At 37.1% G+C, this 19,955-nt stretch overlaps 1 protein-coding gene across 1 annotated transcript in view; it reads right to left on the bottom strand.

Annotated features, from left to right (window-relative positions):
• RALGPS2 (Ral GEF with PH domain and SH3 binding motif 2) overlaps positions 1-19,955 on the bottom strand; it is a 99,156-nt gene that overhangs the window by 8,801 nt on the left and 70,400 nt on the right. The window contains exons 13-16 of the mRNA XM_009705618.1: positions 10,316-10,370; positions 6,554-6,631; positions 4,885-4,990; positions 4,059-4,151 (exon numbers count right to left, since the gene is read on the bottom strand). Coding sequence (XP_009703920.1) covers positions 4,059-4,151; positions 4,885-4,990; positions 6,554-6,631; positions 10,316-10,370 — 332 coding nt within the window. The remainder of the gene's footprint in view (positions 1-4,058; positions 4,152-4,884; positions 4,991-6,553; positions 6,632-10,315; positions 10,371-19,955) is intronic.

Genomic DNA, 19,955 nt, shown 5'->3' on the forward strand with positions numbered 1-19,955 from the left:
CAGCCCAATCACTATAAACAGGTTTCTTTTTATGGGTGTATTCACATATTTCAAGGTGAATGCTTCCTTAAGACTCATTTTAAGTTGGCTATTTTTACTATCACCCTTTTCTAAAGGTGCACAGGTGCTACAGTTTTACCACAGAAGCTTGTTTGCAGGTACCATTTCAGCATATGAGATAAAACTTTAAGCATTCCACACACATTCCTCTCAGATTCTCCTGTACCGCATCTCTGGGCTCTGAAGATCACATGATCATTATAGACCATTTTCCGTTACTGTAGTAATAACTGAAACCTGTTCACTATTTAAAATAAAAAGCTCATTATATTTAGCAGTCTTAGTAGATGCAGCACAAAACATTTGTCACATCCAGATATCTACAGCATCCTCTTTCTTTCGGCTAGATTCACATTGAGAACACACGCTACACCAGATGCACTCCTTTGTCTTTGACCATAGCCATGAGAAGAGCAGCTGGCTTGCCCGTGTCTAAAAGGGAGGGGATTTCTTGCCCTTTTTGCTGGATTACACTTGGATTTTTATGAAGTAATTTTCCAAAGAGGTTGGCTATTACAAGCCTGGAAGAGCTTCGAGTGTCGGCGCATTCCAAGTCCTCAGGCTCAGCTGCCTGAAGCAATAGCAGCAGCAGAACCGTCAAAAGCATGCCTGTAATCAAGACACATTTACCATGAGAGCTCTAGCCAGGAAACTTTATATAGCAAACTGACTTTTTTGTTGCCAGCGTTCCTTTCCATGTCACAGAGGCCTTGAGAAAGGAAGCTGAAAAGACAGATGTTTACATGGCTCCAGAAGATGCTTGGGATATTTTACCTAGGTAAATCTCAAATGTATCCAGCTTTGAAAAAGAAATCTGCATCAAAGTAGACAGCACCATCCTTTTTATCCATTTAATCTGGACAGTAACAAAACAAAACCTAGATCTAGTCTCAAATGTCTTTATTTTGCAGAATGGACCTTTTAGGAATATCACTGGACAGTATTCGTACAGTGAACATCTACTTATGCACTATCTACGGATTGTTGACCATCTACAGTTTATTCTCTCTTGATTAACTTTCTTTCTGAAAACGCACCCGAAAGTTGCATGCATGTGAACTGAACCATGACACTTGACAAGTCATCTTCACAGACTCCAGAACAAAAGCTGAGGCTTTGTACAATAACCCTGTAGTGAAACGGATAGAAATCTAAGCCATCGATAGTTAGGCTAAAAGTACGAAACAGGTAGACTAGCTGAACAGAGCTACCGACCACCTATCATTAGGCTGTTTAATAAACTGGAGCCTCTTCCCCTAATCCCTCAATCTCAGCCTCCCACAGCGGTTACCAGGTTATTTTCCACCTTAACTTCAGCATAAAGATTATACTCCTTGTTATAACCACCTTTGGAGCAGAAGCACATGTGCATTCCCTGTGAACCATTTGTTTAAATAAAAGACAATCCAAATCATAGCTGACAGGTATTACATTATTTTAACCATTACCGCACCTCGAAAACCAAATCAGAGACCTCAGCTTTGTAACATGCTTTGCATCCAGAAACAGAACAAAATATGTTTGCTGCCCTAAAAAGCTAAAAGCAAGACATCAGCTGTGTACAGACAAATCCAAGGTTGTGGTGGATAGTTCAGTCCAACTTCACAGAGCCAACTGTTAAAAAAAATAAATCTGTTCTAGCAGCCATTGCTTTTTACTACCACTCCTCCATCTTCCTTTCCTGGGAATTGCATTGCTCAAACTCCACTCAGTATTTGCAAGCCATAATGCTGGCAGGCTTCTGATGGGTAAGCCTGCCAGCATTACAGACTTGACTGTCTCCTAGCCTCTATCTGCAAACTTCTTTATTGGTCTACTGGCACATCCTTGGACAAATAAACACAAGAACATAAGGATGCAAGACAGATTTTAGCTTCTTAGGCACTAGACTCTCTTCCCTAGTAGTTTAGTTGTAGGTATCACAACACATCAGTGACTTGGGGAATATTAAAAGTCAAGTCAATAGGTTCAGAAAGTAATTTTTGAAAGAGCATTCTAAATGGATATGACTGCATTTCAAGACATTTTGCAGTAACAGAGACTCAAAAGGATCAGATACCAGACTTGAATGTTTTCATTTCTTATCTTTTTACTTCATTCTCTTTTCCTGAAGAAAGGGCAAGAGCATTTAAACAATTAAAGTTGTTATTCTGAAGGAAATGTATAAGCAAATGGACCACATAAAAATTCAATATACTTAATTTCCAAACAATAAAATTAGCAGCTATACAATTTTTCCAGTTCTCTAAACCTGCATGTTACTTAGATTGTTTTAAAATATTTATACTGACAAAAGCTTCTGATTAAATAGGTACAAGTATGGTAAACTCTTCCATCATTCAGCTAGACAATGGACAAGAGAGACTTACAAATGCAAATTCTACTCTTAAAAAGAAAAAAAAAATATGCAATTTTGGCATAAAGCCTAAAGGCATCACATCAGTAACAGCAGCATAAAGTCTGACATTACAAAAAAGTTTCTTCTCCATTTCTCAACGTTTCCAGGAAAAACAGGCAACTAACTGTTAGTGACATAATGCTAGCACAAGTTCTCTTGGTTCCTTCTTTTTCTTTAATACTTTGCATTTCTGCTCATAATAGTTTACAAGTTTGCTCTTTCCAACTACCTTTACTTTTAATGAGACAGGCTCCTTCCATAAGGTTTTCACTGATACCAGAGGCAAATGCACCCAAACACACACAGACTTCTCTAAAAACACCCAGGAGACGGGATGCTTGGCTAACAGGCCTTTGGTCTGGGCTAGTATTGTCTTAACTGGCAAGACAAAGTAAGTAGGATCAGTTTTGATTTCACCTAAGCAAAGTCAGTGGGGGTGAGGCAGATGGATGATGGCAAAGAAACTATGCAAATATTTCTACAAGTAATTAGCTATTATTAAACTACTTTGACTATTAGAATACTATTTCCTAATTAACTACTTTCAATAAAAGTGGAAGTTACTCAATTTTTTTGTAGATTAAGATATTACACACAATCTTTCCACACACAAAATTCAAGTATCCAGGAGCCTACTAATCAGAAATCTTAAGCTTCAAATCTCTACCCTCTGAACATAAAACTGTTAGGATATGAAACCCCAAAAAGTAATAAGACAGTCCCCTTAAAAGGATTCTGAAAGAACATCTTAGTTTGTAAAATTACATAAGCGTTATGCAAAGCAAATGTTTTTCAGTGACAGTTGTCATAAATTAAACTGAAACACTGTCCAAGGCAATTATAAGTAATGGTTCTGAATAGTGACTGAACTCAGTAAAAGATCCAAGTATCTCGATTTTTACCCAGTTTCTTAACAGAATCTTTGGTGGCATTGTCTTCCATTATTATTAACCAGTGAAAACAGGACCTACGCGTATCATAACATCCCTGGAACATCTACCGAAAATCCTTTTACTACGTCTCCACATAAGCAAAGTACTTTTAGCTTCTTTCAAATAAAGTTGCAGCGAATAAAAGGAAAGCCAGCATCATACGATACGCTAGCTCTCTGCTTAACATATGAAGTGTTTTGTACTCCATTGTAGTTAATGGATTACATGATTAAACAGAAAAAAAGAGTAGTCTAATTTTACCACATATATGAAAACCGTACATGTTTAATGCCATATGTAGTGACTTCCCAGGCTTTCCACATCAGTGTTTGGATATCAAGTAGCAACAAACTGTTGCAAGACTTTGGAGATCATCAGAAGATATGACTTCTACCTTAGAAAAGCAAACAGACCCAATGACATAGTTCCCTTCCTTACAGGCCAACAAATTCAGAGATGCTTGGCATATGCAAAGCAGATGTTCTTGGTGTAGCACATAACCGTGCATATTTCCATTAGGGCATATCCGTATGACACGACTGACTGACTGGAAGACAGGACAGTGCTCACTAGAAATCATGCAAGTCCTGAACTACTCTCAGTGTTTACATCAGGAAATCACATTTTAATTTTGGCAGATGATACTGGAATATGCCTGTTTTACATACATGCTTTCTCTCTGTAGCCTTCAGAGATTTTGCAGTGTAGTAAAAGAGCTGGGTTCCACACAATGCTACCCAGTATTTTGTCCAAGACGCTACCTAGAGAGAAAAGAGAAAACCACAAAAGTGCAATGGGTAAGTGAAATGTTTCACGATACTGAGTTTTAAAATAGCAGGCATCATCCTGCAACAACATGACAGCACTGACCGTCCAGCCAAACCATCAGCCATGTTTCCAAAGCTGCTGTTTCTAGTTATTCGTGTAGGCATGTGAATGCATTAAAAATCTAGAAAGCAGAAAAATTTGTGCCTTTCCTCATTAATCTGAGAAAAATTTTCTGCATCTTACTCTGTACTTTCTACAACCCTTATTGAACACTTCATTGAGTTATTGTATATTTGTCCCTTTTCTTTTCCATTTTACGTACTTTATAAGGTATCCCCCATTGTTATGAATTTTAATTTTGATTTATAATTCATAATCAAGCATTTTGCAATGCAAATGGTAAGGGTTATTATCTATTGATAAATTGTCAGGCTCCACCTACCATTCAGGAAGACAAAATATGCTCCTCTCTTTTGAAATAGTCAGTAACTGTAAGAAATTTTATGCAGCATTACACTTCTCTTCTACTCCCTAGATTATGGGTATAGCCTTATAAACTGAATAAATCCACCAAACAGAAGAATGCAAACTCTAGCAGTGACCCTAAGCCTTAATCAGCAAGGCAGAGGAGATCTCAGACACTTTAATTAGTTGAACAATGGCCATTTTATTCTATTTATAACTAGGCAAAGGAAGAAGGTGAGAAAACAAATTCAAAAATCTTACTGTAGGTTTTTTGCCTTCTTTCAACAAAGTCTTCCTCCTGAGAACACCTTGAATAGTAACTGCTCCCGGATACAAATGAACAGCCAAATCTTCAGATTCTAGGGAGCTGAAAAGAGCATGTGAAGATTGGTGTGAAAAAATATTTTTCCTACAGTAGTTTTCCAATCATTACCACAAACTAACGCAAACATCTGCATTTTAATTTAGAAATATCAACTTTTTACTTATGGGACTTCATTGTGGAAAAAGACTGGCTGTTACAAGGAATTGCCGTTGTGGAATTTAAACTCACAAGCAAAAGTGATCAGAAAAATTAATTAGCCAAGCAGGTAATCCTTAATTAAAAAAAATTAGAACTCAAGACAACAAGAACAATTAATTTTAAAAAGAAAATGTTTCAAGTACATTCATACAGTTGCTGTATGTGTTAAAACCTCTTCTTCAGCCTTTGCAAGAAAGATGGAGTGTTTTTTTTTCTGTTAGAAATGCTGGAATCATTAGCACATCAAAACCAAAGCATAGCTCAAACATGCACAATCTTTAAAATATCTGAAAGCAACAAGAGTGGGCAGGAGCAGTAATAAAGAGTAGAAACCCAAACCACAGCTTTAAGGTGTTTTAATGCATCTGGTGCTTTACTAATATCTACCCTATGTAGGATCTAAAAGCAATGGGCCAAAATCAATGCCAGGTACAGCACTGTGAAAAGAAAACTTAGTTTTATTAAAATTACAAAGGTGACTGGCTTACAAAACATTTTTCAATCAGAAAAAAGTTACAACAGGAAACGTTTCAGCAAATGTCAGTCAGAGCATATAACTAACTCGCTGAACCTAGCAGCTTTCTAGAAAAGCCAAGAAATTGAACAGTGGCTGAAACTCGTTTTGAAGTAAGCCAGGATTTGCTGCTTCATCCATCCTAACATTCATGAATGTTCAAAGCAAACTGGGAATTTAGCAAACATTTTCATTGCAGCACCTACTGAGGATGATGATATGGAGACAATTTTGGACATTGACAGATGTGAACATGAGTTTAATTCAGTGAGACAACGCTTGCTTCTTCACATGAAAAAAGTTTCATAGTTAATGGCCTTCCCTCTCCCAACTACAGTGCCACACAACTGAGACAGAGTTTGTATTTTAATTAATCAGAATAAGCAGTTATACTACTCTGTCAGTTTGCAAATAAAACTATGTATAATAAATTGGGGCCAATTTTAATGCATTATGCTTTTTAGCTGTATCTCTGATTGCAGGGAAGCGGGTAAAAGAAATTCAATACAGACCTGCCAGCAAAGAAAACATCTTGAATGCCATCCATTATAACAAGAAGCAGCTTTGTTGTCCACATAAGAACTACTAACACTGCTACACAGTGGCAGGCAGTTAAAAAGCTACCTCTGGTAAAACATCTTTAAGCCTTGATATAAAGATCCAACGGTTCCGAATTTGGATTTGCAGACCAGAATGAACAAAAGTCCTTATGTTGATATAGATGAGTCACAGAAGAGGAAAGCTTTAAGTCTGAAGAAAAAGGTCTCTACCTTTATTTTGACATGTAAGTTAGAAAGATAACATCAGAAAACACCCACTTAATCATTAAACCAAACCAAATCACCAACACCAGAGGGAAAGTCTGACACCTCTGTGTGCAGTGGGGATTGTACCTGCTGGCCTTCATGTGGCCTCGATAGCCATTTCGTGACACTCTTGTCCCCGGACCGAGAGAATGGTACAACCTGTTCCTGTTGGATTCCATTATAAATTGTATGCATTACATATACTTTTATTCACACAAACAGCACGACTGCTAAAACAGCATAGTATTTTTTTGTGTGTGTGCATATCACAAAGCCACCTCTTCCACATAAGAAACAGAGGATAATTTTATTTAGGAAAATGCATGCAGGAGTAGATATCATGCTTTTTATTTCATCAGATGTTCTCTTTGTCAGAACTCGTAACACTGAAGTGTTCTATTGGCACTGAAGAATAACACACATTTTGAGAGCAAGATCTGCATTTAGTTCTTAGAGATTAAATCAATGTAAAGGAACCGTGTTAATAAAACTCGTCTTTAAATTCTGACTTTAGATGCTACTCCAAAAAATTATTTCAACTTCTATCAGTATTCACACACACAAGTTGTTGGGCTGAAAGGAATCAAAAGCACTATCAAAATATGACATTGTTTAAAATACTGTTGTATTAAGTAACATTGAAATAAGCTAAGCAATATTTCAATCCTCCAGTTCATATAAGCTTTAAACTTTACTCATAAGCTTCACATTTTAAAGTCCTTAACCTGATCTATACTGTTATCCCTAACCAGGCCTTGTGTTCTAGATCTGCCTTTTGAACACTACTTCGCTTCATTGAACCTTGTTTTTCTGGATCAGATCCCTTAGTTGACTGAATTCCATTTAAGTCAATAGAAGCATAGGCACTTTGTCCTCACCTCCTATTTCTTATCCATTTTTCTTGTCACTTGTATAATGCTGAAAGATTGAAAATCAGCTCTAATTCAGCAGAAGCAGGCAGTTAAGTACAAGCCTATGAGAATTTTACAGGTGAAATGTCCTACAAAGTAGAAATCTAATAATTTGTCACCCGTGAGATGAGCTTTGCATTAACTGGAAAGCTGCTTATAAATGGACAGGGCAGTATTTCTCAGCATGCGAAACCTAAACAAGTAGCATTGTCACGTTTCAGTCTGAACTCGGAACAGCATATAACAGGCAAACAAAACAGGCTTAAAGAAGGGATACAGTAAAGGTCAGCAGCATTAAACAAGAAGAATGGGGGGTTTTTTTGTTTGTTTTTGTCATTTTGTTTTTTTAAACCAGCTCAAACTATTGCCTTTGCTGCAAGAATAATTATCAAAAAGATACTAATGAATTACGATCTACTTATCTATCCCAGAATTTACCATCATTTGTTTTTCAACATAACTGGTATCTTTGAATTTATGAATTATTTTTTAAAAACACATTCAAGATATAACAAATAAAACAATAATTAAGATGAAGGAAAGAAAACTGTAATATGAGCTGTGTATTTTTGTGAACATATATTTTGCATGCAAATGAAATACATTTTCTTTCTACCTTTAAATCTTTTTTTTTTTTTTTTCTGGTACAACAAGGAGGCTATCACTCTTGGATTCGAGCTATTTGAGGGAAATCTATTCGGAGACGCTCAGGATGACAACCAATGAGACTGAAGTGCCACTTAGTATACTGACCTTAAAATGATGTAACTATCGGGACTTGGAATTAAAGTTCTTAGAGTAATTTTGATTAGCCTAAAGGGACACCCCAATGCTGAAAGCTGTTTCTCAAGTTTCATACTACATTTCTGTTGCACTTCAAAACAATCAGTGACTCTAGTTCTCATCCCTTCTGCATTTCCCAGTTATAAAGAACAGCTGGGCCAGGAAAACCAAGAGTTTTTGTTATAATTCCTTCTGTTACCTGTGGAATCTGTGTGTGGAGTACCTCATTTCTTCCTGTTAGGCATATGCAGATTTAAGCCCTCCTACCCAAAGATCCTATTTCTAAATCACTGAGAAATATTGAATTCCCACTTGCACTGCATAGGAAGTAGTCGTTAACAACACTGGATGTATCCCAATTCTGCCAGTAGCTGTTAATTCCAGACAAATACTGCTTCTCCCTCACTTAAAGAATGGAAACCCACTGTACAGATCAAAGCTCTGGGTAGAGACATCCTCTCTAGTTATCTTAAATTCGAGATCTGCATGTCAGTGCATTACCTATTAAATTCCAAAACATGCTTCATCATCTTATAAACCAAGGAACGGACACAAGGTTGCTGCATATCTCTAGGAATTTCACACATGATGTTTTGAATGTCTGTAAGGAACCCAATCCCTCTCCCTGGAAACAGGCAAGGGAACTCACCCTGAAAAACATGCAGCTTCAGAGTCTGCAAAAAGCGCTCTCAGGAGAGAGGAAAGTACTGAAGGCAAATGCAATTTGGAGAAGTAATCTTCTGACATAATGGTTTGACATGGAGCAAACCTTTTAACTGGAGGGAGTCTGGGCCAGCCAGTTCTCATTAGGACAGCGATGAAGAAAAACCTCTGCTTTGTCTCAGAAGTCCATACAACAAATCTGGAGAGTGTTACCATGAGCTTAAGACTGAGGCTTACTAAAATTTTTAAGTTTCTTATGCTACTCGGGATAAAAGAACTCAGTTCACCATTTTGTCTAAGGTTTTTCCATATAACGATTTAGCTTTGAGAAATAACATGAACTTGATTAACTCCTTAAGGCAGCAGGGAAGGAAAAGCAAGAAAACCTTTTGAATGTTGCAGGTTGCATCACAGAGCACATAGAAGTTAGAGATTTTCCTTCTGACCTGATTTTCTTTCTATGCTCATGTGGAATGTTCTTATTGCTTACACAATGGAATCATAAGGGCATTTCCCCATGTATGTGATCATATTTATAGCACGAAATATCAAAGAGTTCACCTTTGGCATAGAGAGTTTTTCCGAAGATTTCTTCCAAAAAGTAACACAGAACTTCAACTGCTTCAATGAATTCAAGCAGAATATAAGGTATGTGGTAACAGTTGCCGACTATAAAGAGAAAGTTCTTTGACAAAAATTTCTACAAAACACGTCTTCAAAGCATGGCAGAAAAAGTCATCCATGGCAAGTCTGAAGCTGACGGATTACCTGAAATTGAGTTATAGAAGCAAACTACAGACTGTATTGTGCATCTTACTCAGTTGTGGGAAGATGAAATTTCCACCTTTTACTATATGAAGCTACAGCTGTTAGTCTTTTTCCACATTCTCAAATACAACATGGGAAAGTACTGAAGTGGTCAATGTCACCAGAGCATTTGCAGGTATTGGATAAGGAGCAAGATGTTAATTCTGGACCACAAAATCAGATATTACAAGGGGCATTTTTGTGTTTTCCCATATAACACAAGGGCAAGTAACGATGAAGTGAATAGCAGATGAGAGACAAAACAAGTGAGAGTGTCAATGACAAGAACAAAGGGATCAAGAACGGATGAAATATCTCAGGGAAAGTCAAAATGAAAAACAGATAGGTCACACAAATAGCATACACAGGATAACAAATATATAGAACCAGAAAAACCATTTTGGGTTTAATGGTACTCTGGCTGAGCTATTTAGAAGAATGTGTGCAATGAGTAAGCACCCAATTGGACAAAAGCCCTGTTAACTACTAGTGAGCAGAAGGTACTTCTCTGCTGCTTTAACCGATCCAGTGAACTTACTACAGTTTATTCTTACTACATTATTATTCTTACATATAGAAGATCTCTAGATCGCTAAAATAAAGCATCCTTTTCAGGACAGAGAGAGATTGTAAGTAGCAATGTCTGAATAGAGAAAAACAGGTTTTGAGTCGCACTTTTTCTTACCTTTCAAATGCTGGCCAGGAAGTTTCTTCACTGAGTTCAGAACCATCACTGCTACCTTGAAAAAGATAAGAATGAATGATACTTTATTTCATCATCTACAATCCATCTATTTCCATTATGTCTGTTTCTCCTCTGAATATTTAAGATTAAATGTGTAAAAAAATACTTCACTAAAATACTACAATGAAAATACTTTATGTGAAATTCCTGAAGCAAATCACAAACTGAGGTAGAGATCTGAAAGGACAGGGTCTAGCTGCACATTAAAGAAGTTGAAGAAAAGAAGCACTAATAAATGGGAAAGGCATTTTCAAAACCTAAAGAACACCCTAAACATGGATTTGTCTGATTAACACAACATGCATTTAAAAAGAAAGGTCACTTTTTAAATAAGTCCTTATGAAGACATACGTGGTCATGACACAGAGGTGCCAATTTGCAGTAGTGCAAACTCACTGCTGAATCTCCAATACATTAGAAGGCTTTGCTGATTTGAGAAGCCTTAAACAACTTTTTAAAACTATCTCCCACTTACTATATCAGACCACAACAGTATTTTTTCCTTCTGTGCTTCACAAAGTAATCCAACATTACTGCAAGTATTTTATTTTAAATGCTGAAAGTAGAGGAAAAATGCAAAATCCAAATATCTGACACACTCACTCACGGCAGGCCCATAACAACATGCTAACTTTACAATTACAGTAAATCCCATCAACCTGAAAATTAGTATTGAAATATGGACACAAGGTAGCGTTATCCATAATGTTGTTAAAAATCAGTAAACATGTATCAGTATAGAAATATTGTTAGCAGAACTTAGTATCTTCAGTTACTAACTGTACTATAAACAATGTTCAAGCTGTTGTCTTGCTAGCTCTTCACCTTTCAGACTAGACCAGCTTCCCATGCCAGCTACCATCCTTGCCCTCCACTTCAAGCCAACATGTGTTTTTGGCTCCAGACAAACCCAACTCCTCAGTCTCAGCCGAATTCAATGTCAGTCACTGCTAAAAGCCCACCTTTTGGCACACTAGCTTAACAGCTTGTTTGCTTTGCCTCCTGATTATCCATATATAAAAGGAAGAATTGATTTACAATCATTTCAGACCAAAAAAAAAAAAAAATATCTGAATCAATGCACCTTACTTAAGGGTTCCCACAGAGAAACAAAGGCTGAAAACGAGAACAAGTACCCTATAATTTTACACAGAAAATCAGCAGGACACAGCGGTGCTCTGAAGAATAAAGCTAATCTGTACAAAGGTAAGTCTGGATAGCCACTGAGTAAACACAGAGTAAAGATGGAGGCAATAAAAATTCACACACAGCAGGGGTAATTCCAGCCAAGTGCCATGAAAATCTCAGCGTGGACTGAAGTTCTCTCAGTACAAAATCCAAGAGAAAAATACATGCCTCCATCTGCCAGACAGTTCAACTTAGATGCCTCTTTCCAAACATTAGCTCAATATCCTCATATTAACATCATCTCTACAGGATACTAGATAATTTGGTCTCCGCTTCTCCTGAACTTTTCCTAAAGGAAGGTCCTAACCTGTTTCACACTGACATTAGAGCAAAAAGGACTTGTATAGTGGAAGAAGCTAAGAGACATATAAAAGTGATGTGCCGGTGGAACTACTGGCTCCTAAGCTAGGCATAAAGGTCTGCAAAAAGGGGAATACAATACTCAACAGGTGACTAATTACTTTCTAGAAGTGTCTTTAAGATTTTATTACTTACATTCTCAGATCATGGATCCTTAAGCATTCAACTGCTTAAAAGATTACAGCAGCAGGTAGCTTGTCCATAAAATAAAAGTACAGTTACTTATACTTCTGTGACTTACACTTCCTTCGTAACTGCGAGGACAACGTATCAAAGAGCCACAGTTACTACAGTTGAGTAAGTGTTCTTACTTCAAGTGACTGTCTGCACAAATTTAATCTATCAGCAAACAGTCATTCTGGTGCCACAAGGCAGTGAGTAAAAAGTGACTACAAAAATAATCAGAAGTTCTGTTTGGCACAGTTTACACCTGACCTGCACCATGGAAGAGTACCAGAATGTGTGGACTGAACTTCCTGTTGTTCTACATACTTTTATACAGGAATACCAACAGATAGATCATGAAGTATCCTACGCAAAACTGGAGTAATCAGTTGGAGTATCCAGATGGAGCCTGCTTACATAGAAGTTTTTGCAAAATCCCAAAACAAAGCTTACCATTTCCTGGAAGAAACAACTGTCACTTAATATTTTCTGCAAATTCTACATCCACACCACAGTGAAAAGCTCAATGATTTACTTCATCCGAACAAAAACACAGCTGCACTCTCTGTAAGGCAATATACAAAGTCTCTTCAAATAAACAAGTAACATAGTTTAGGGATGAAGAGACAGAATCAGACAGAAAAGAATTCAGAGACAACTTTAAGTAGGTATTTTGGGTAAGACCTCCAAGCTAGCTGTCTTTGAGGAAGCCTGTTTGTAGTACACTATCTTATAGTAAGATTTTCAAGTACTGTAATCCTTTCAGCAGGTGGAATGACAATTAGGAAGGTAGGTTTCAAGTATGATGATTTCTCAAGCAAGGGAATCCAGCATCCTGGACTGTTGTGAAGACAAGAGTGAGTCCCTTGAGGCACCTAAACACCAAGGAGCACAAATGACAGAATGCCATGAATAGGAAGTAAATAGCTGATGCTACTATCAAGTGCACTCGCATCAAACTAAGGTGCAGACTGCATTATTCTAAGCAAGTGTAATAGTCCAGTATGGCAGGTTCTGGAGTGTTTCTAAGCAGGCCTGATCCAGACCTGTCCAAACAGAGAGCGTCTCCTATTTCATTCTATAGGTTAGCCTACTTCAGAATTTTGGGATAATTCTGGCTCGAAGGGACCTTGAGAGCTCATCTGGTCCAACATTCTAGTCAAAACAAACCTAACTTGGTGATCAGATTGCTGAGGGCCTCATCAAGGCATGTTCTTCCAAGGAGGCAGAGTCTACAATCTCTCTGAACAACCTGGCATTGTGTTTCACAACCTGCATGTGAAAAAAGTTTCCCTTGCACATAACTGAAATTTTCCTTGTTGCTACTTGTAGTAGCCTGTCCTGCAAAACAGTGCTGTAATTCCCGTTTACCCTAGTCATCCAGCCAACACTGAAGTTATTAGGGACACTTAGAATCTTACTTATTTCCTTATTACTGCATAGATTTAGCTTTGTATTAACAAAAAGTACAGCTTCAATATGACTAGAGGTCTACTTGATTGAGACCCACATGACAGAAACCCACATAATCAGAACTCCCTAACAATACTGTATTACGAAGTGATTTTTTTATATTTAAAGTAGGCTTATACATTAAAGTTTTACCTGAAATGACATTTTGATGGCAACTATGCTAGCTTTGCTGAGAAAGTTACATTTCAAACACTGTGCTAAGTCCTTTACAGAAAGATTTAAAAGGTAGTGTGCTTTCTAAAAATGCAAAACAATCTAGAGCAAAAGAGCTGAAATGTCACCTTTCAGAAGGTGATAATTCTTTTTACAGTATCAGTACAGTTACAAAAGTTAAATGAATTTGGGGCATGCATAAATAAAAAGTTTCATTTAAAAAGTTGAATCTATACAGAAATTGCCAATTACACTTTTAAAAGCAATGTTTATTTGGAAAAAAGTGGGCCAAACATCACAGCTATTAATGTTCATATTGATGCCTACACAGGTTTTTAAAAAATTGTAACAAAACCTTGGAAAAGGTTGAATTTTAGCATTTGACTAGCGGTCTAATATCTATATAGAACATCTCTAACAGGGTATTTTAGATTCTAAAAAACTCAAGTTTTTTTGCACCATGAAAGTCCTAATACTAAAAAAAAACCCAAAAACAAACCAAAAAAAACCCCAAAACCACCCTTTCCTGAAAAGCAGAAGAACATACATTACATCTCTCCCTCCAAAACAAAACAGAGGTGAAAGGAACTGTTTTCAACTTAGGACAAGTTAGATGTCTAGCCAAATTCTGTTTAAACATGTAGTGCACTATTTAACTATCACCTCAACTGGAAATATTTCATTCATTCAGTACTTCAAAAATATATCACCTTCTTAAATTCTTCTCAAGTATGTACTCAATATTTGAGTTTTTCCAACAACCTCAAGCAGGTCTTCAGGTTAAACTTAATAACAAATCCTAGGTAGTACAAGTCCTTTCTATTAAGTAATGTTCTACACAAATTTTGGCTTTATGTAAGAAGCCACTTTACACAAAGTACTACCTTCCTAGTTTTCTTTATTGCTAATAAAATTACAAATTTCTTGTGCAGGATTAAAAAAAATGAAAAATACCAGAGTTGTGTTTATCTTTACTACATAACATGAAGGCTTTTTCCTATCTTATGAATAACAGCAATTGGCAAAATGCTTTTTTCGCTGTGCTGTGATGATTATCTGAGAAGTTCAGGATTGTTTACACAGACCTCTAGTGCTGCAGCTGAATACAGATGTGAATTTTTTGTTCGCATTTGTAGATGTGCATATATATATGTCCATGCTACAGCCACACAGAGAATGTGAGGCTAGTTATATGGTAGGGAATGTCTATACCATTGCATACCCGCTTCTCCCTGGTCACTGCATCCACTCGCTGCTGAAAGTCTGAGGATATTGAACATTTAACACAGGCTTCCTTTATCCAGAAGTTAGTCCCCAACGTTAAACAGGTGTTAATATAAACAAACCAACCCCAAAGAGTTTAAAAAGTATTCAGACTAAAAATTCTTTCCCCTTCTCAAATCTGCAACTGACACTCTCTTGGCTCCAGTTACACAGTGCTTCCAGAGCTCTCGTCACCATAGCTGGTGACTGACCTGATAGAGCTTGAAATTCTAATGTGAAAACACAAAAAATTGGTCAAGAGGCCTGAACATCAATTGCTGCAGCACAATACAGTCCAGCAAACATCATGGAGGTAGACTCCATGCCCTAAAACTTATGTTCTGCCTTGATGAGTCTATCGCCGTAATGAAAATCCTCATATATTTAACTAGTTCATTACCATTTAACTATCGTACAGTAAAGTTTAAATAGCTCAAATTTAGTTAACTAGGGAGCCAAAGAAGAATGGTGTGAAGACTGGCAAATGACTCAAGCAATACAATGCTAGAGAATCAACACAAACTTTTAATACCATCACTGATAATGAGTTGCACTGGGAGAAACTCACAAAAGCAAATAACCAAATGGATAAAGACGGGGTGGAAATAGGGGGCTTGTACAACTGCATTAATCACAAAACACCCAGAGCACATGCCTTGGACCAAACAATACTAATAAGGATTGGAGAAGAAATGGGGTGTTACAACTCCTGTATATCCCTCTCCTCCTCTCAAATCCAGGCACCTACATGTGCATTTTTAACCTGAAGTATTATACAGCTTTTATATTTACTCTATCACTAATAAAGTAGTAGTTCACAATAGCAAAACAAGGCATCCACATTTAGTGCAAGGGACAGGCATCTATATACGCATTTAAATGGAATATAAGACCAAAAACAAACAAAAAACCCCTACAAAAAACCCCACCATTATTTCTTCTGCCTGAATTCCCTACCTGAACTTTGATCTTCTGATGCAGACTGCCAATGACTTAGAGTCCTAAACACCTGAACAGTATACTACAGGGTAAGCAAGCAAACAAACATTGGCTGTGCAGAGCTCTTCCCTACTGTATAGGCTGCCAAAAACCTGGCAAATGCGTACACTGTATACCTATATCTATACTTCATTTATTTAAAGAGAAATATAATCCCTTGTAGAATTCAAGTACTTCATGATGGTGATTTAATAGAGGAATTCATCAAAATGCTGATATTCTTGTATGCATTTTATGCCAGTTTAGGTTTGAAAATGTACTGTTCTTAAAGGCATTTTCTTACATTAATTCACACTGATTTAAAATACCTTTCTTTGACTCTGCAGGATTAATTTCTCTGACTGCATTAGAATAAAGGCTCAAGTTATTCTCCAGTGATTGGAACACACAAAGGCAAATGTTCAAGAGTCTTAGCTTTTCCAGAGCTTTCATCCATATCATCGTAGATTAGGCAAAATAAGTGGAAAAAAAAGAAATAGTTTGAGAAAGAAAACACTCCAAAGTCAGAACAGAATTTGCACCCAATACTGCTACAAACACAATCCCGGAACAAGTTTTCTTTGAATTTTTAAACGCCTAAAATTACATTCTCAATTTCAGCTGAGTATTTCTGTGTTCATACCTCGACACTTATTCTTAAGTGATATACATGTGAGACTGCACCCTTGAAAACAAACAAACAAAACTCATAAGCAAAATTACTTTGCATCCTGTATGTTAGGTGCTGTAAGAGGAGAAAAGCCACACAGAAGCAATATACGAAACGCGGGCTCTATTTTACACTGTCCCTTTACCTCTACAGAATTATTTGCACAATTAGCCATTTAAACTGAGTCAGCTTCAGAAAAGAAATTCAGTAATGCAACTGAGCCAAATTATAAGAAATGGTGGAAAACCAAAACTTCTGAGAACATTAATGAAGCAAACTGAACATTGCTGCAAAGATACTTAAGAGTACACTTAAGCAAGAAAAGAATACTTACAAAGTATAAGAAAAATCAGAGAGTATTAGAAAACCATGTATTCTTAAGAAAAATACTTTATGAATAAAAGGAAGTTTCACATTCTGAGTGGAACCACAATCTAGTAAAAGCATCTCAATTTATCCTATTTTTAGGCAAGGAGGTGACAGCATGCAAATATGTGCAGGAGAACAGCTGGGAAGAATCTGCAGGTGGTTCCTTCCAGTCAGCCAAGAGCAACACTTAGACCTCAGAACGGGAAGCTCACTCTCCTGACAGAGTGTATACAGTGACGTCATCAAAACGGAGGGATCGCAGACAAAACTATCTTGTAGCTTTGAGACTTACTGATAGCAAGTAGGGAGGGTTCTCAATGAACTTTCACTGCAAACTAAAAGCATCTGTCCCCATTTACTAAAAGCAGATAATTTGGATTGTCTGCACAAACCAGACCTATTTTCATCAGTATTCATCTGTCTGTATTTTCACGTGTTATCTGTCAAGTCTCTCTGCAGTCAACAGAAATAAAGTGGGATTTTAAGGATACGAGTCATATCACCTCTTTTTAGTCACCCACCTAAGAATGAGATGAATCATATCCTTGAAGATCTTAATTCTCTATGTGATTACAAAGAGCTTCAAATGACTAGCTCAGATGCAGCTGTCTAAATTATGAACATCTAAAACTTAAAAGAGACTATTTCCTCTTCTTACATTCCTGAATTCAAGAGAACGTTTCCCATCCAATATTGTACATGCCACTGGTCAAGTGTTTCTTCCTTCTAATTAAGATAGCCTTGACACTGATGGAAAAAGATTTCTCACTTTTGTTCCGATAGCAAGCACCTATATTATGAAGCAAAACAGCAACAGAACCAGAGGTACATCTCCATTTCCCTAGCATAATATATGACCGTCTGCTGTACACAGTCTCATAGTTCCAGGAACAAGAACTGTTTTGACCCAAGCACAAGAAATTAATATAATGGCACCTATATCTTTAATTTTTAATTTTTTTTTTTTTGACTTCCACGTTTTTGCAGAATGAGTTGAATGTACACAATTAGCCTCCAGATCCTGAAATTAAGAAAAGAATCTGATCAAAATCTCTGATCATGGCTGCCATGTTACAGACAGGCCTATTTTCAGGAAGTCCCATACCTGGGTCACTTTCTGCATTGGTGCTGCTTTAGGAATCATTCATCGCAAGGAAAAATACCCACTTGGCATATCCTTCATATCTGAAAGATTAATTACATTGATGTAAAAATGTTGGTATGCTACACACCATTCCCAGTATGGATCAGTCTTTCCCAGCACATCACAAGCAAAATTGTCCATCCTCACTTGAATGTGTGCTTTTAGTTTAGAGACATACAAACTGCTGGATTAACTGCTCAGTTTTAGTAGGCTTATATGCAGAATAGAATTTCATCCAGCCATGAATCTCAAACCTCGTGATGTTCTAATTGATCTCTATCACAGACTGCAAGCTTCAATCACAGGGATAACTGAAGAAATCCAAGTGGAAGAGTCCTGATGTATCTGAAGTTGTTGCTGTGTTCACCAGTGGAAAAAGAAATGGTACTCTGATGAATCTTCGTAACACACCTATAAATTGTTTTACTGAATTGTAAATGGACTACAGTAATCTGTTAACAGCAAAGGCAACTCAGACATGAGGCCTGATAAAAAAAAAATAAATGCATGAACTCACACGCTCTAATGATCTAAATAGAGCATTGTAACGGTGCAGTGCTGCATACAAACATCCTATAGATGCTGTTGTTACACTGCTGCTTTTTTAATATTTGATGCAGAGGCAGGTTATATTAGATCCTCCAATATGAAAGGATTGGAATGGTCTGAACACCTCTGAGCCCTCAAAACACAAGAGTGATTTAATGTAGTATTACAGTCGTCTTTAAGGTCACATTCAAGGTGCTGGCATATCAGAAACACTGTCCAATGTTTTGAAAAGGGATCATTTATCCAAAAAGTTAAATCCTATATAGGCTTATATCTAAGAAAAGGTAGTCCTGTTTCTAGAGCAACAGGTTTAAATCCACATTTATGGGCAAGGTGAGGAATAACACTCTTTTCAGTACACACATTCAGAAGAAGTTTTCTTGACCGTCTTTTGAAGTTGTGTTGTAGAACACTGTAAAACTCCTCTCTGCTGCAGTGACTGTACTATTTCCAAGTACTGAGTAAACAGACTACTTCAAACATGATGGAGGAACTTAGCAGCTTCAATCAACTTCCTTAAATCCTGCGGAAGCAGCAGTACAGAATGCCAGACATCTTACACTTCCAAGAATTCTTCAGTAACAGATACTGCAAGCCTCCAGAACTTATTCTCTTCCTCCACACGTATTTCTAGCACTTCTACTAATCTTTCGTGTCACTGAAATTTTCATAATCAAGCAGCAGCAAAAGTAACAATGGTGCTTGACTGTCAAAACAGTGATAAAACTAAAGTATTTGAGTATAGGGAGGCTGGAGGTGGAAAACAATGGGAAAGGGGAAGTTCTAACCACAAAGGCGGATCTTACACAAAATGTGTAAGGTTGCTGTTTTACAAGTGATTTAAGTCTTCTGAAGTGGTGATTTTGTTCCAACTTTTACGGGTGACTACATCAAGTCGACAAGGTCATGCCTGAGCTAAGCAGGAGAACAGAGTTGAAAAATTCAGAGATGAGACAAAGTAGGAAAACTGTATTCTCCAAAACGACTAGATGGCAATTGGTTCTTAATTGTGCCTCATGAAAAACTGCTTGTCAGTTCTGGCAAACCTTCCTGCTAGGCTCTAATGGAGGTAAATAATTCACCCTGGAAAAAAGGATCAACTGCAGGAGAAGTTTCTTAGATATTTAGATAGAAATACGTCAGTAAAAAACTGCGTGGAGTAAATGACAACACTACATCTCAAAGGTGACAAAAGTTTGGTTCTCCTGTACTGTGCAATCCCTAAGACTGCAAGCTGTCTGTGTGCTGACAAGAAGTACCATTCCTGC

Source organism: Cariama cristata, unplaced genomic scaffold (genome assembly GCF_000690535.1).
Source record: "Cariama cristata isolate BGI_N322 unplaced genomic scaffold, ASM69053v1 scaffold8758, whole genome shotgun sequence".
Classification (NCBI taxonomy): Eukaryota; Metazoa; Chordata; class Aves; order Cariamiformes; family Cariamidae; genus Cariama; species Cariama cristata.